The following is a 17,339-nucleotide window of genomic DNA, read 5'->3' as shown; positions in this document are numbered from 1 at the left end:
GACACGTCTGTTCCTGACCCTCCCAGGTTCTTGGGAGTTTAAAGGATGTGCCCCAAACCACAGGCTGGTTAAAGGCTTCGGGATCCGTGGGTCCTGCTGGAAAGGCCACTTCTGAAGGGAGGTGTCCAGAACGAGCACCCAGGTGGGCACTCAGGGATCTTGAGGCACTGGGGCAATTGGGGAAGGTTCCAGGGAGGTCGAAGATCTTTTATTCAACTGACTGGCTCTCCCTTGGGCCCAGAGCACAGATAAATAACAACACGATGTGGGGCAGGGATGAAGGAATGTGAAGGTTTGTGAAAACAATGAGGAGCCATTCAAGTTAGTCTGAGGTAATGAGAGGAAAGCAGTTTCCAAAGACAAACTCCTGAGCCAGCTAAGGTGATGGCCCATGTGGTCAGCTGGAGGATTTCTGGTGCCAAAGCAACGAAAGGATAGCCGGAGAGGGCCCCTGGATGACCACTGGGCACAAGTGAGAGAATACTCACCTGTAGGGACAGGACACACCCTGGGCAAGGCAGTCCTGTATGAAGAACATTCCAAATGAAGGCGGGATAGCACAGTGCAGTGCTTCCCAAACTTTGGTATCCGAATCACCTGGGAGCTAATAAAGAACGCAGAGGCCCAGGCCTGGTGAAGCAGGATAGGACCCGGGCCTTTGTTGTTATATCCCAGCCTCCGGTGATTCTGACACCTGCCGCAGCTCGAGAACCTTTCAGAACATGAGCTCTGGACCCAGACTCCGTGGGTTTGAATCCCAGCTCGGCCATGTGTTTCCTCAGCGACTCTGACAATGCTATAGATTCACCATTTGTGATCTGGAACTTCTAACAGTACCTATCTCAGAACTGCTGGGAGGGAGGAATGAGTTGTTAGCAGCACAGCCACTGGAATGGTGTCTGGACCATAAGATGTACTGTGGGAATGGTAGTCACTATTCTCCAACCTGTGTCATCTGTGGCAGAAAGCTGCCATTAGAGAGGAAAATTAAAGGAATTGCAGGGTAAGAGAGGATATTCAGTACATTTAACTGAGATTTTTACAAAAACAGAAAACCCTACTCAGCTAGCATATGTGACCAGCCAGTGAGCAGCTTGAGACGTCTGAGTGAGAAGCTGAGCGCCCAGGTTGCCATGACAGCAGCCAACAACAGGAGGAGGAAAAGCTCTCTCGGTTTATTAGAGAAAGCTGGGGTGCTCAGCTCCCCACATGGCTTCCTTCCCGTTGGCTCGATCCTGGGACGTGATGGAGGAATGATCGAGGTGGAAGAGGCTCCCACACGGGTACCCCGCCTGCAGCTGCTCTCTGGGATACCTGGAAGAACTTAAAGGGGAGACTGGAGAGCCAGTCATCAGGCCACAGGTACCTGTTAAGAAAATATACAGGGTTGCTTCCACATATCCAGAACTTCTAGAAGTACTCTGAGACATACTCGGCTGAACCCCCTGGGAACACACAATAAACCCATCTCCTTTCTGATGGGTTAAGGAGAGCTTAGGTGGGTGAACTTGAAACCGTAGGCAAAAAACCAAGCGTGGGTAACAGCGTCAGGTGTGGGCAAAGAGGATGCCTTCTGGGGAACCTGTCGTGGCCTCCTCCTGCCGTGCCCCTGCCCACGGGGCACAGGTTTGTGGGGCCAGGGAAACGTAGACACCCAGAGCTTGTGTCCTCACTTCACGCATCAGACGACAGTTGAGGTTAGACCTTAGACCTTGGAATCCCTGTCCAAAGTGACCCAAGCCCGCTTCTGATGCCTACAGGAGCCTCTCTCCAGGTCCATTTTCACAAAGGCAGTGCTGCCCCATGGCGCACACCCTAGGGCCCAAGTCCTGGGTGGCCAAGGGACGGTGGTTTGCAGCGACAGGGCGCTTGGGAGGCGTGTGCTGGGGTTCCCTCGCAATGTGGCAAAGAACCAGGTGGGAAGAGGAGAGGCCTGGACCACTGGATGGCCAGCTGTGACACCATACTGTGGCAGAGACTGGACTCTGAGAACTCCAAATTCAAACTTGGCCTTCCAGTATGTTATGTCAAGGTAGGAGGGTGGAACAGATTTGGGCTCAGCTTGATTTACAACTTTTAAACATTAAGACCTGGCATGTGGTTCTCCATTTGCATTCTTGCCTCTGATTTCACAAATGTTGGGGGGGGGGGTGCGCCTGATGACTAAAGACACGTACTTTAGTACCAGATAGGCCGAAACTGAAACATCTGTGAGTGTGCCATTTATTATGTGCCTCGGGCAATTTACTTCAACACTCTAATAATACTGATGTTAAGGCTCTTTCGGTTCCAGGGAGTATCCCAATTCAAATGGACTTGTAAGTAAGGGATTTGTTGGTTCCTACAACTGACAAGTCCAGTAGTAGAAACCTCAGGTGTGTCTGGATCCGGCAGTCTCACCAGCAACCTCAGCACATGGTCTCCACATCTTTGGCCCTGCTTTCCTGTGCTAGCTTCCTTCTTGGGCAGGACTACGCACATGGTCATAAGCTTACATCCTACTTACGAAGCAATCCCTGCAGAAAATGAAAGGTATCACTTTTCCAAAGATCTGGCAAAATCCAGGGATCTGATGATTGGTTATATGCCCACCATAGAGGGTCTGTGTCTATCCCCTACAAATCATGTGGATTAAGAGTCAGGGAAGTCGTTTTCACCAAATAAAAACTAAGATGCGGTTACCAGGAGAATAACTGCGGCAAAAACGAGTGGTTTGATGGGGGAATAAATGCTTAGCGCTCAACGTGAGCCACTACTGATGTGATGGAGAAAAGGCAAATAGACTCAAAACTAGGTATGCGTACAGAACGGAAAGCAAGTGGAAACCGTGTTCGTTTTCCAACTGCCCCGAATTCTGGAATGAGTTGGCAGCTTGAAGAAATGAAGCCTTGGAAATGCACTCACAATCTCAGAAGACACACTACGGTCGTATGTATGAATCACGCTTTCGGTTGCTGTGGCTGATTCTGCAAACACCAACCCGTGCCCATCAGTGCGCCTCAGCCTCAAAACTTGGGTATGACACCAAGCCTTGTTCGCCAAGAAGACTGTTACTGGAATTGTGTAGAGAAGCACATGAATCCCCAAATTATTAAGTTTCTAGGTACACGGCCAATTTGGGGCAACGTTCAGTCTCTCTAACGCTGAGATAACCTACTATCACTGAGGACTCATCACGACAGTGTCTGCTTTCTACTCGCCTCCTGTCATCCCCAGCTACAGAACAATCTTAAATATTGAGGATCCTTCTTACCCTGATAGAAATTGACCAAGACTATTCATAGATCTCTAAATGTGGACTTTTGTGGTTTACACTTTTTTTCTATTTTTGATGACTGATAAAAATAGGCTATATACATTTTAAAGATTTCCCCAGTTTTTTATTTTGAAAAATTGCAAACCCACAGAAGTTCAAATAGTACTACTAAAATATTAACACCGCCTTCACACACACACACACATTTTTGATCAAACAAAACCACGGCGGCCTCTGCTCTATGTTAATATCCAGATACCTTCTCCATGCTTACGAGAGAAGCAGCCTCATGTTTAGTGAGAGGAGCAGTGTCCTCAGGAAGCCTCAGTGTTCTTTTTTGTAGGACTTCACTGATCTCATTAGAAACTCACAGCCCTGCAAGGCCCTTTGCACAGGATTTATTCCCATTTTACAGATGAGGAAACAAACTCAGACAGGCCAAGTGATCTATCTGCTCAAGGGTTGTCAGTAAGTGACCCAGACGAACCTGGAACCAAAGACTTCTGACTTCAGTAACTCAACATATTCGGGTCACTTCTCTCCTGGATATACAGTGAGAGTAAAGCCGGAGCCAAACAGATATGCAAAGAAGTGTTTTAGCTTCATTCTTCTGACCGTCTGAAAGCAAATATTCACCAGGACCCATGTGCACAGCATTATCAATCAGAAGTCTTATCAGGAGCATAAAACTGCAATGGAAATTGAGAGCAGAAGGGTGCACACAGAGGGTATAGAAATATCTGTTAACTGCCCCCAATTCGACTTCAATATTTACCGAGCGCTTACTCTGTTCCCGGTATTGTGCTTGGGATACCGAGCAAACGAGATAGACAAAGATTCTGCCCTTGTGGAGCTCACATTCCCGTGGGCTAATGAACAATCCAGAAGCTGCCAATGAGAGATTGGTGGGCTGCATCTGGCCCACATTAGTGTTTTGTCTGGTCCACAGTGTTTCATTTTTGTCTTTTTATAATAAGTCGCCAACTTCTAGCTTCTCTGAAACAGGCAACTTCTGTGGGATTCCCGAATAAGAAGTAACAGCCCCCCCGCCGCCAGGACACGTGTCTTCTGGAGATCACTTCAGTTCCCAGGATCTCCCACTGTCTTACACCCAGGCAACTGTGGCCCAATTCATGCATTTGCGTTTCCTACTCGACATCCTAAAGCATTTAAGCTGAAACCCCTGAAGCAAACAAATATTCAAAGGAGATCATTTCGGATCAGATAAAGTCACACAAAAGAAATAAAATGAGCTAACGTGACAGGAGTGACAGGATTGGTGGAAAGGGCTACTTCAGACTGGGTGGCCAGGGAGGGTCTCTCCGAAGTGTAACTGAAACAGAGAACTGCGTTACCAACGGGAAAAATGCTTCGAAGCAGAGGAACAGCACGGGCACAGGTTCCACTTGGGGCAGGAAATAACTTGGCCTGGTCAAATAACAGCAGCAAGTTTGGGGTGGTTGGGAGAGGGGTAAGAGGTTCACAGAGGAAGGAAGAAGCCAGATTACACAGGACCTTAAAGGCCATGATGAGAATCTTGGATTTTATTCCAGGTGCGATAGGAAGCCTTTGGAAGGCTTTTGCTTGGGAACAAGGTGATCTGGTTTACACTTTCAAAGATCACTGTGGGATGCAGGGAAGTGATGTAAACGAGGCAAGAGAAGAAGCAGGGAGACCAACGAGAAGGCTGGATTATCGTAGTCCAGCAGGTGCCAGTGGCTAGGACCAGGATGGTTAACAGAAAAGATGGAGAAAAGCAGATTCAGGACATAATCTGGAGTAGAACCAAAAGAATTTTCTGATGGAGTGGATGGCAATAGTGCCAGTGGGCCGGAAGGATTAACAAAAAAGGGAGTAACGAGAGAGAACTCCAAGGTTGTGCCTTGTTCAAAGGGATGTCTAGGGGAGGCCCCCATCGCAGGGACCGAGGGCAAGACAGGGATTTCGGATGGATAAATTTTGCCAAGACGCAAGTCGTCCTAGAGCCTCATTTCCCTTCTCCCACACCCAAGCATTCTCAAATCCAAGCAACTGAACTTGTAAATGCCTCACCTCTTACCAACTCTATCCCTTCAACTTCAGACCCACCGCCTCCGTCTGGATCCAATTCTGTCTCTTGCCGGGACTTTCCCAACAGCCTTCTATAGCTATGAATGAACTAGCAAAAAGCACTTACTACCCACGCGTACCTCTCTCCCACTAGCCATCCTTGACGGCAGAGATGACGCCCTATTCGTATTCATCCCCGGTGCTAGTGCTGTGCTGGGCCCACAGTGGGCACTCAAATATTTGATGAACTGAAAAGAGGTCTCCTCAGATAGAATACAACCTCCTTGCAGAGAGGAGTCCTATCTTGGAATTCTAGCATTCCTCTACACAACTTAAAGAACCAGCTGCCAAATGTATAATCAAGTTCCAGAAACTTCGCCTTCCCAAGGGACGGGTTTCTTTCTTTTTCATTTAGTTTCAAAGTACTGAGTCCCATATTTACCTGGTAGTTAAGAAACGAGATTGGCCAACAGACAACATATATTATTACTCTTTTCCACTTTTCTTCCAAATCTAGGGACTTTATACGTGCATACGTTAACAACATCTTTGTAAGGAGGCCAAGAGAGAGGATTATTCTCCATTTTACAAGAAAAAAAACTGAGGCACCAAAGGAAATCCCTAAATTCCATTTTGATGGAATTCGGAGCTTCGCCTGGATTAAGACTGGTCCTTCCCTGACACAATCCCACAGTTCTGTAATTGGAGGGTATCCCAGGCTCCCACCCCTGCAAAACTGCTGGTTAGTACTCAGGGGTTCCCTAGGTTTTGCTTCCACAACTGCAAACTCCTTTGGGTACCAGGGTGTGTTGCCCCAAGGTCAAAGGCCATGTCCTCTCTCTCCAACTGTCCATTTCCCTCAGCACCTGGTGAAGACAGATTCCATCCCTTCGGCCCAGGAGAAAGAGAAGCACCTTGGTCATTAGACCGGGAAGTCAAGTAAGGCCAGGAGTCACAACCAGCAAGAAGAGAGAGATCAAAATAGGCAAGAAGAGTTTCAATGGGGGAAAGGAGAAAGGAGCCGCCACTGAAAATCCAAATACTCCTTTCAAGAGGCTTCCAGCTGAGGAGTACCTGGGAGGAGGAAGTGGCAGCCGCGGCGCAGGCCGGATCCTTCCTGCCACACCCGCCCAGAGTCATTTCTTCAAGGCGCCCAGGCTTCTCAGAGCCTCCTGGGCCTGGGTCAGCTGCTGCTGCAGCCTCTGGCGGGTGCTCTCGTTGGAGGCCCGCTTCAGGAGGCCCTGCATTTCTTCTACCACCGCCCGATGGCCAGGGGTGTTATGGAAAAGCCGCACTGCCCGGTCCCCACAGGAGGCCAGAAGCCGGCCAGTGATGTCAAAGGACAAGTCAGTGATACACTCCCCATGGACCTGCTCAAAGCACTCCTCCTTCTCACCCCGCCGGGTGTTGTAGAGATGAATACTGCTGCCACTGGCCAAGGCCAAGACCTGGGCGTCAGGGGAGAGAGCCAGGCGGCACGGCACGGTGCTCGCCTCTTCAAAGCAGCCTGTCCTCAGCAAGTAGGGATCCTGCTGCTTCTTGTACTCCACATCTGTGTCCCACAGTTTCCACGTCCCGTCCTTGGAGACCGAGGCCATCCTGCAGCATGGAAAATCACGGCTCGAGCCCCAGTGCACTCTGGAGGGGAGGGCACTGGGACAGCATTAGGGGCTCCAGCTAGGAAGCCAAGTGCACGGCTAGGTCTACTTCCTGCTGAGGGCCGGGCACTCTACCCACTTCAGAGCTGCTGCAGAGATAGGCAAAAAAAAGGCCCTGGTTGCCAACAGGGGCTGGGAGCCGCTGGTAAGACATCAGAGAGGATTCACTCACCTGCGGGAGTCATTGGAGAAAGCGAAGAAGTGGACGGCGGCCGAGTGACCCTTCAGTTCAAAGGCTCGCACAACCTCCTGGAAGTCCCCTTTTTTCCCAAAGCAGACTTCCCAAACTTTGACATCTGGGGTGAAGCCACACGAGGCCACAAACCTGTCACACAACCAGATTCCTTTACAACTTCATCTCGAGGGCATTTTATTTCTGCCAACCTGCTAAACCTCATTCCCGAGAAAGTTCATCATCTTCTACCTCAATAACACTGTGCTTTTAAAAATATGACCTCGGTCCATCCTCATGGCCAGGCCAGAAGATACATGGTACCCCCACTGCGCCTGATTCCATCCGGTCTGCTCCTTCCACTATCTGAAGCGGGCTCTCTGCTCTGTTCCTGGCCATGCCTTCTGCCCATCCCAGATGCCAAGTCCCTCCCTCCTCACCTGCTACAAGGGGATATAGCAGCATGGGTATTGTTCATCTGGTTAGTGTTGATGGTAGACAGCACATGACCTTTCAGATTCCAGATGAGGATAGTTGTGTCACTGGAAGCAGTCATGATGAACTTCCCTGAGAGGGCAGGAGGGTGACATGAGCCAAGGTCAAGGCCCTGACCACATGTCATCCTCTACGCAGACACTTACGAAGGTCTCGCTGTCCCAAGTATCCATGCTCCCCTCCTGGACCGAGGGTCACCACAGACTAGGATTTTGCTGAACGCTGTGGGTCTTACCTGCCTCCCCTGGGGACCTGCTGTGGCTCCCAGGACTCCAGGGGAACCCAGAGCCAGAGTCCCTTTGTCAAAAGTAGGGCTGAGCATAACTCTCAGGCAGCATTAACTCATTCGGCCAATAACTGGGGCTGTTCCCTCTAGTCTTAGGTAAGCTCCGTCCTCTGCAAGCCTCTTACCTGTGTCGGCAATGCCGATGTTGATGACGGATGCCTTGTGCTTTTTGGGAAAGTCCTCTGGGGTGGCCGTGAAGGTATAGCCTCCATCCTCTCGCTTGGTCATCTTGAAGACACGAAGGGTGTCTCCGTTGGCCAGCCAGACGATGAAGGCTCTAGAGACAAGTAGCAGACAAGGCACTCACTTGTTTGGACACGGAGGCCTGTGTGTGCCAGTTCCTATGCTAGGCTCTGAGGAAAATCATGGGCCTTCCTTCGTACCCCAGTCCGGCCCTGCAACTTAACCCCTTGGCTCAAAACCTCTTACTACTCCTCAGAAGGTAGGCCTCTCCCAGCTTTGGCTCTTTCAGTTTCTCTTTGGGTTTGGAAAACCACGACAGCTCCCAAGACGAATCTGGAGCCAGGCTTTGGTACTTCCCAAGTAGGAACACACCTTCCCCTCTCTGCTTCCTTGCTGCGTAAAATGCACAGACCTCCAGGGAGCCCCGGGCGGTGCTCAAGCTGTCCGGTTCTCTTTCTGCCACCCCCAGGGAGACCCAGGGTCCCCCCTCACCATCCCAAGTCAGGTATGGGAAGGACAGAAGCCTGGGCTTCTGCAGGCACAGCTGAAGCTCCATCCTGTCGCACCTGCAGTCAGGGCTGAAGCGCACCAGGGTGGCGTGGTCCAGCTCCACGTTGGCTCTCATGCTGCGGTGCTCCCGCTGCAGGAAGTCCTTGGTGCTCCAGATGCGGACGGTGCGATCATCTGCACAGGTGGCCAGGTACTTGCCATTGCTGCTAAAGTCCATGCAAGATATGTTCCCACTGTGGCTCTAAGGGAAGGGTTGCAGGAAGTATGAACAGGGACCCCTTGGGTAGACGGAGTCTGTTGCCTGGATTAACAGCAAGCTGCTGATGGGGTATGATGAGAGGGGACAGGATGGGGCAGCCCCCACTGATTTTGGTCAGAGGCAGCAGGGTCTGTCGTGTGCACAGAACACTAATAAGGAGAAGTCTGTGGGGGGGTGAGTCTTTGTATATGTGTGCTGAGCATGGGTACCCATGTACCTTCAGTGCTGCAGCCAGGAGGCGGTGAGTAAAGTTGTGTTGTTGTGGCTTCTCCTTGCGAACTCGCTGATGCTGTTTCTGCTTCTTGGATCTCAAGGACTTGTCAAGTGGAAGTCCATTTGCCTTCTGGCCTGTGAGGAAGGGCCGTGTCATCTATCCATCCGCTCACTAAGCATTTCTGACCGCCTATAATTGGCCAGGAATCGAGGGAGCATCAAGAGATGACCAGATAGGCCCCGGGCTCGAGGAGAGAGAGTGATGGGAGTAAAAACAGGGCTTTGGAATCAGACTGGGTTTGGATTGTAGCTCTACCACGAGGGCTCTTGAGGCGACTGCTTGCTGTCAGTCCACATAGCACCTCAATGCAAGTTAGAAAAGGAGCCCTCTCTGCAAGAACAGCTCAGTGGGTACACAGCACAGCCAACAAGGGGCAGATCCTTGGCCACACATCCCTAGGTAGGAAATAATGTGCACAACCAAACCTGGTGGTCCTGGGCTTGGGCAAGTTATTTAATTGCTCTGGGCTTTGGTTTCCTTAAAGAGAAGTTGTGAGAATTGGACAATATACACAAAAAAGAGAAGCAGAGTACCCAAGACGAGTATTAAAGGCTCAGAGGACTCCCAGAAGGAACTCAAGGATGAGAGGTAGTCAGTACCTGTTGAGGGAGTACCTGTCCTGTGCCAGAAATGGTGCCAGTCACTTTTGTATAAAATAGCTAATTTAGGGGCAGCTGGGTGGCACAGTCGGTTGAGCACTCAACTCTTGAGATGAGCTCAGGTCATATGATCTTGCGGTTTGTGAGTTCGAGCCCCGCAGAGGCCCCGTGTCTGGGTCCGAGACGACAGTGGGGAGCCTGCTTAGGATTCTTTCTCTCTGCTCTTCCCCTGCTGGAGCGCTCTCTCTCTCAAAATAAACTTAAAAAAAAAAAATAGCTAATCTAATTGAGAATCAGATCAGTTGCAAAGTGGGCATGTGTTAGATTACTGCAGATGCTCCTTAATTCGTACAGAAAAAAAAAACTCCCGAGGCTCCTATACAGAGACCACCACGACCCGCCCTCTCCAGCCTTGTCCCACAAGCGTCCTCCTCCCCCCCCCCCCCCCCCCCCCCCGCCGAAGGGCATACCAAATGCCGTTTCAGAACTCCTTGCCTTCATGCATGTAACCTTTGCCAGCAGTACTCTTCCTCCTTGGCCAAACTCTGACCGTGTATCCTTCAAGACCCCACACCACGTGTTTCCTACTCTCGGCGAAGATTTTCTTGACCCCTCCCCACCGAAAAAGCAGGGCTGACCACTCCCACCCTTGGGTTTCCTGGTGCTAGGACTGACCTCTTCTGTGACACCTATTACAGTGTATTTTTCACTTACATTTTCGGATGTTCTTCTCTTACGCGGCAGTGTACTTCCTAAAGGAAAAGTCCCGACACCTACTGCGATAGTATGTATATACTTCAATAAACGTTGCTCATGTCGGGGAATGAGTCGGAGTACTTACAAATGGTGCCCGTCTACCCTCACCCTTCCCTATTTTCCTAGAATAACGAACAAACAGCGCGCTCGAGAGAGTTTACGGGGGCTCTCACGGCAACCCCGGGGAGACGCTGGGGCTCGGCGGGACAGCGCCTCGTCCTCGGCCACCGAGAAAGTGGCAGCGCCGGACCCACGCTGTAACTAGTCCTCCCGAAGGGGCGCGACCAGCCCGGCGAGCCGGCACCTCGTCTCGAGAAGCGAAACTCATTTAACAAAAGGAGAAACTGAGGCCCACGGGGTCCCCCCCCCAAACCGCAGGTCGGACCAGTGGGAGGCCAGGAACATGGTCCTCGTGGGTCGCCCCCACCCGCCCCTGCCCCACTAACCGGCGGATCGGCTGCTCGTCTCCTCCTCCGCGCGCAGCCACCCCCGCGCTACCGCCGCCGTCGCCATCAAGGCCAGCAGTCCGAGCAACAGCGACAGGCCCATCAGCTCCGGCAACTGCGGCACCTCCATGACTGCACTGCCGCTGCCACCTCAGCCTCTAACTACACGGGCGCCTGCACGCCTCCGCGGGACCGCGCACGCACACAGCACGGGGCCTGGTCGTTGGCGCGTCCCGAGGGGTGGGGTCTGGCCGTTGGGCATCTTGCGGGGCGGGGCTTGACCTTCAGAGCGTCCAAAAGGGCGGGACCTGGCTGACGGAGTGTCTCGCGGGCGGGGCTTGACCGTTGGTGCGACTCGCGGGGCGGGGCTGGACCGTTGGCGCGTCCAGAGGGGCGGGGCCTGGGTGCCGATGCGTCTCGCGGGCGGGGCTTAACCGTTGGTGCGTCTCGCGGGGCGGGGCCTGACTGTTGGAGCGACCAGCTGTGCAGGGCCCACCCATGGATCGTGTCGAGGGGCGGGGCCTGGCCCTTGTGGGGTCTGGTTTTTGAGGTTGTGATGTCCCCCAAGCTGGGAGGCAAATTCTGCAGGCTCTGCTGAGTCCTCTCCTTGAGTAATTTACTGATAATTGTTTATTAAAGGCGTTATTCCAGCCATCACCACAGTGGATCCTTTCAAGGAGCCAAGGCAGGAATTATTACTCCCATTTAACAGGTCTTAACATCAGAGGAAATTTAAATGGGCTTTTGGTATTAATGGAGGAGAGAAAGGGTAGCCCTAGAATTGAAGCATGGAATAATAGCCTCAGCAGAGAGCTGGGAAGGGATGCTCTGGGAAGGCAAGGGCATGAGCAAAAAAAGTAAGTAGTAGATAAGAATGGAAAGATCTGGAGAGCCTTGAGAGCCAGCTGAATCCAACCAGCAGAAAGGAGCCTCGGGGCGCCTGGGTGGCTCAGTCGGTTGAGCACCGGCTTCAGCTCAGGGCACAATCTCACGGTCCATGAGTTCGAGCCCCGCGTCGGGCTCTGTGCTGACAGCTCAGAGCCTGGAGCCTGTTTCGGATTCTGTGTCTCCCTCTCTCTCTGACCCTCCCCCATTCATGCTCTGTCTCTCTGTGTCTCAAAAATAAATAAACGTTAAAAAAAAAAAAGAAAGAAAGGAGCCTCTGCTGGTTATTTCAGGGCGAGTTAGGGCAAAACTGGTGTCTCTTGAAATTCTCTGGGAAGATCAGTTGTGTGCCAAAACCAAAGACAGAAGGAAAATCAGGAGGTGTTTGCAAGGATCCAAGAAGGAGATAATAAGGGCCTGGACTTAGGTGGGCTGGGAAGTGGAAAGGAACTTGAAAAGATTTTTAACAAGATGTTTGTATTTTGAGATTATAGATTCACAAGGAGTTGGAAAAAAAGGAACAGGAAGTTTCCACGAACGTTCACCCAGTTTCCCCCAATGGTAACATCTTACATAACTACAGTGTGATATCAAAACCAGGAAATTGGCCTGGATACAATCTACAGAGTTCATTCAGCTCTAACCAAAAAGGAGATATTCTGAAAGACTAATTGATAGTATTTTAATTAGACCTGCTTGAACAGAAAGGAAATGTTCCCAGAACAGGGAGCAGGGCTCCGTGGGTCTCCCAGCCCTACAACCCAGAGTAAGTACCAGGGTCAGGGATCCCAGATGCAAAGCTTCCATGCCCAACAGGGAACCTCTCCTGAAGTGCAGGCTCTCAGGCCTTTAGAAGGACCCTCTAAGGAGAGAGGATGCTCTAGAGACTAGAGGACAGACAGATACACCCATAACCTCGGTTGAGGACATAGATCCAGTCAGAGAGCAAACAGAGGGTGGCCTCATTTCCTTCCCTTTTGTCCTTGGAGGTGTGTGTGTGGGGGGGATTGGCATGGACTCAGCTGTGGGCAGTGGTGGAAGCAGGGGGAGGGGAGGGGTCCAGAACATCCTGGGGCTTTTCCTTTTTAATTTGCTACTGAGAACTGTAGCACCAGCCATGAACCACTTTCTCCATCACCTAGAGACAAAGCTGTACTTTTTTTTTCCTTTAGGTTATTTACTTTTTTATTTAAGCAGTCTCTACACCCAACATGGGGCTCAAACTCATGACCCCCGAGATCAAGAATTGCATGCTCCACTGACTTAGCCAGCCAGGTGCTCTGAAAAAGCTGTACTTTTAGAAGAACTTCCTTTACTCACCTGGGTGGCTTAGAACTTCGGCTCGGGTCATGACCTCACGGTTCGTGAGTTCAAACCCCACATCGGGCTGGCTGCTGTCCACGTGGACCGCGCTTTGGATCCTCTGTCCCCCTCTCTGCCCCTCTCTGCTTGTGTGTGCTCTCTTTCTCTCTCTCTGTCCCTCAAAATTAGTAAACATTTTTTAAAAAAGTTCCTTCACCAAGCATTTTGCATGTGACATTGATTGATCCGGGAGCTTTGCATTTCATTTAATCTCACATTCCCATCCCACAGATTAGGAAACTGATGCTCTAGGAGGTGCTCATTAGGTGACTTTCCAGGGATCACACAGGGGAAGAGTGACATGGGAACCCATGCAGATCTGTGACTCCAATCTGTTGATGTGGGGGAAAAGGAGAAGAAAGAGTAGGATTCTGTGTACAGCTCGGTCAAGGCTACAAGATTCTTTCACATCAAGAATTTGGTTGATTTTTATAGTGGCCTTTAAGGCAAGTGATGCTATGAAATTAAGCAAATGGAAAGAAAAAAACAACAACAACTAGGCTCAGATCAAGTGATTTACCCAAGGTCAACAAGGAAGCAAGAGAAAGAGCTCATTGGGGTGGGTAGTAAACTGAGATGGGCTACACGCATACTCCTCCCACCTTGCCACTCGCCACGCCACTCGCCACTCGGTGGGTGGTGATCTGGCCTGGCTCTTACCTCTGGTGTCACAGGGCTCAGCTGGAAGCCAAAGTCAACTTGTGGAAGGACAACCAATGACACAAAGCAGGATTTGGGAAGGCTGGGCAGGTCAGGGAGGGAGCTGTACCGATGAGTTTGGAGGGGCAGTGAGACTTGGCTATACCTTTGGCGGGGTGGGCATTCAGACAGGGGAGGCGGAAGGGAGTGGCTCTGGCAGCCCATCTGGGTGAGTGTTGCTGATGGCACCAGAGGAATGTGAAGGGAGGGAGGCTGTGGAGAGAAATGAGGCCAGAGAGGTAGCAAGGCCCATTCACAAAGCACCTTGACCATGGGCCCAGAAACCTGGCCTCATCAGAGGGCAGCGGGAGTGAAGGAAGTAGTGGAAACACAACTTCACAATCTGCAACTGAAGACCCACCTTGTATTGATTGGAGGCCTTCCTACCTGGCCTCTGTGTTAGGCAAAACAATAAATTTCTTCCTTTGTTTAAGTAGCAGTTCTTGGAGTATGGACCCTGGACCAGCACCATTAGACATGCAGATTCTTAGACCCCATCCCAGACCTGCAGACTCAGAAACTCTGAACCACCCATTTAACTAGCTTGAGTTCCAGGCATATGTTATTTGCAGCTCGAAGCCTCAATTACAGTGGTTCTTGCATATTGGAATCACCTTAAAAAAATGCTAGTGTCTAAACTTCCACCCTGAGGGCTTCTGATTGAATTGGTCTGGACTGGACCCGGCTGTGAAGATTTTTTAAAGCCCTTCCAAGCTATTCAAATGCACGCTTAAGCTCGAGAAGTAGCTCCCAGGGATCCAGCAGGCCAGTACAAGACTGTGTAGGAGGGGATGCTCTGTTGGACCAGGGTGGCGGCTGTGGGGATGGAGGTCAACTGGCCAGCCCTTGGTAACGGATGGCTGTTTTCAGCTTGGACAAATGTCTGGGTGGTGGCACCATTCCTGGGGATGGGGAACACGAAAAGGACCATGTTTGAGATGGAAGACTGTGGGCTGCAGTCTCAGAAATGATGAATTCTGTTCCTTGAAGCTAAAGGGAGCTGTGAAACATTCAGAGGGAAGGGGCAGGGTGGCAGTTGGATATGTGCTTGAGTAGCTCCAGGGGCAGAGCAGGACAGATGCAGAATAGTGGGTCCTCGGCAGAGAAGGCAAAGGGAATGGTATTACCTAACGCTTGCCACCAAGTGAGAAGTGGGCCAGGAAGGAACTGGCCAGGAGGAAGAGCCTCCCACAGCAGGCACTGGGAAGGCACTGTCAGGCAGGTGGGAGAGCCTGGAGAGAATTCAAGAGTCACAGGGAAAAAGGGGTTCAAGAATGAGGTCCAGGGGCCCAGGGGCGGTGGGGGAATATTGAGGGAAAAAGAGCACTGCAAAGTGGTTGTTGGATTTGGCAACAAGGGAGTCCTGTGACCTCAGTGAGCGTGAGTCAGTGCAGGGGTGAGGCTGGGGTGGAAGCTGGCAGAAGGAGACCAAAGACAGGGGGTGAGTGGGAGGGGAGGAGAGAGGGAGAGCAAGTGTAGATAACTTTCTCAAAGGAAAGTGGCATCTATTGGGGGGACACAGGGTCAAAAGGATGTCTTACAGGGACCTTCCTGGAAGGGTGTGAGCGGTGAAAACAGAGCACACTGCTAGGATTTTACCTCTCAGCCACTTCAAACCTTTGTCTGTGGCAACAAATAGCACTCAATGCCTGGGTGCATGTGGTACCTGCACAGTAAAGAGAGGTGGCTAGGGGCGCCTGGGTGGCTGAGTCGGACTGAGTGTCAGACTTTGGCTCAGGTCTGTGGGTTTGTGGGTTTGATCCCGGCATCGGGCTCTCTGCTGTCAGTGCGGAGCCTGCTTTGAATCCTCTGTCCCCATCTCTTTCTCAAAAATAAACACTAAAAAATAATTACGGGCGCCTAGGTGGCTCAGTCAGTTAAGCATCTGACTTCCGCTCTGGTCATGATTTTGCGGTCCGTGGGTTTAAGCCCCGTGTCAGGCTCTGTGCTGAGAGCTCAGAGCCTGGAGCCTGCTTCAGATTCTGTGTCTCCCTGTCTCTCTGCCCCTCCCCGACTCACACTCTGTCTCTCTCTGTCTCTCAAAAATGAATAAATGTTAAATTTTTTTTTTTTTAAAAAGAGAGATGGCTAAAAGCAAAGACTAGGGTCAGACGGTGTGAGTGGGCATCTCACTAACCATACAATGTCGGGCTAGTTAACCTCTCTGTGCCTCAATTTTTCATCTATAAAATGGGGGTGCTAATAGTAACTATTATAACTCTTACGTAGTGTTACATATGCCAGTCACTGCTGTAAGTGCTTTGTATATATTTACTTTGAGATCCTCACAGCTGGCCCATAGAGGTAGGTGTTAATATGTAATAAGTGAGTTAATGTATATAAAATGCTTAAAATAGTAGTTGGCACGTAGTAAATGCTAGAGGAGTGAGCAGTTAGTATTGTCATTGCTATTATGATTCCACATAAATGAGGGAAAGTCAAAGGCCACAGAAGACCGTCTGCTGTTTATATCCTGCAAGCATCTGCAGAAGTTGAGATGTGAGAAGATTCAGACTCCCCCGCCTTGGATCAGCTTCATGAGGAGAGGGATCCAGTGGTGAACAGAATCCCAGCACCAAGACCATCATCTAGGCCACAGTGGGCCCTCAGAAAGGATCTGTTAAATGGCTCAATAGAAGAATCAATGAAATATGGGGACCATTCACCCCAACTCCCCATCTAAAGTATCAGTTCCTTCTAAGACATCCCAACCAAGTGTGTGTCTGCCCTCTATTTGCACATCGCTACCCCCAGGGGCAACACATTCTCCTTCTGGATGGCTCCCTGTGATTTCCACTCATGGGCTCGGCTCTGCCCTCTTCCAACTTGGAAGGTGGTAAGCCTTTCTGAACCTTCTCCTGGCCATGGAGCGAGGATTTCCAGGATGAGTGTCTGTCATCTCTGACCTGGATGACAGCAACAGCCTAAAACTGGCCTCCTTGCTCCTGCCCTTGCCCCATGGTGGCCTCTTCCTGACTCTGCACCCAGAGAGATCCTGTGAAGACCTTATACCTGATCTTGTCAAACCTCTACTCCAAACCCTCCAGTGGCTTCCAGCTCAGAGGAAAAGCTAAGGTCCTTTGAAGGCCACCTCCCATTGCCAATTGGCTCTGTCTATCCGTCCCAGTGAGACACACTGACAGTCCCCAACAGTTTTTGTTTTTATTGGTTGAAAATTCTTTACAAAATCCACACACACGCATCCACATGCACACAAGATGCCTGACCTGGTCTGGCCACCTCCTGCCCTGCTGTCTCCTGGGATCAGACCTTCCTGGCCTCACCTAGGTTTGCCACCCTGCAGCACCCTACCCCCCACTGGGCTACCAGTGGAGGAGCAGAGAATGGGACGCTCCTTTTCTGTCTCTCTGATCAGAAACAGAGGCCTGTGCCCTATTTGGGGGGGGGGGGTACAGGGAGGGATGGTGGGGAAACAGGATCATCCCCCTT

At 51.0% G+C, this 17,339-nt stretch overlaps 1 protein-coding gene and 1 long non-coding RNA gene across 5 annotated transcripts; one reads left to right on the top strand and one right to left on the bottom strand.

Annotated features, from left to right (window-relative positions):
• Positions 1 to 1,102: 1,102 nt before the first annotated feature.
• TBL2 (transducin beta like 2) lies at positions 1,103 to 11,241 on the bottom strand. Of its 4 annotated transcripts, none has more exons than XM_049638793.1 (8): positions 10,944 to 11,241; positions 9,086 to 9,216; positions 8,666 to 8,850; positions 8,042 to 8,193; positions 7,576 to 7,702; positions 7,136 to 7,288; positions 6,702 to 6,904; positions 1,103 to 1,366 (listed from the first exon to the last, which is right to left on the bottom strand). In XM_049638793.1, exons 1-8 carry the CDS (start codon positions 11,071 to 11,073, stop codon positions 1,179 to 1,181), a joined length of 1,269 nt encoding a protein of 422 aa, XP_049494750.1. In that variant the 5' UTR covers positions 11,074 to 11,241; the 3' UTR covers positions 1,103 to 1,178. The 4 variants fall into 4 exon arrangements, with proteins under 4 accessions (XP_049494750.1, XP_049494751.1, XP_049494749.1 ...); XM_049638794.1 differs by lacking the exon at positions 1,103 to 1,366 and adding an exon at positions 2,201 to 2,516 and having other exon boundaries at positions 10,944 to 11,239; XM_049638792.1 differs by lacking the exon at positions 1,103 to 1,366 and having other exon boundaries at positions 3,355 to 6,904; positions 10,944 to 11,238.
• Positions 11,242 to 11,402: 161 nt separating this feature from the next.
• Positions 11,403 to 17,311, top strand: LOC125928192 (uncharacterized). The gene is made up of 3 exons (XR_007459588.1): positions 11,403 to 11,655; positions 12,323 to 12,594; positions 13,001 to 17,311. It is a non-coding gene; the product is annotated as an uncharacterized LOC125928192 (long non-coding RNA).
• The last annotated feature ends 28 nt before the right edge of the window (positions 17,312 to 17,339 follow it).

Source organism: Panthera uncia, chromosome E3, assembly GCF_023721935.1.
Source record: "Panthera uncia isolate 11264 chromosome E3, Puncia_PCG_1.0, whole genome shotgun sequence".
Lineage (NCBI taxonomy): Eukaryota > Metazoa > Chordata > Mammalia > Carnivora > Felidae > Panthera > Panthera uncia.
This window is presented reverse-complemented; position numbering and strand designations above follow the sequence as displayed.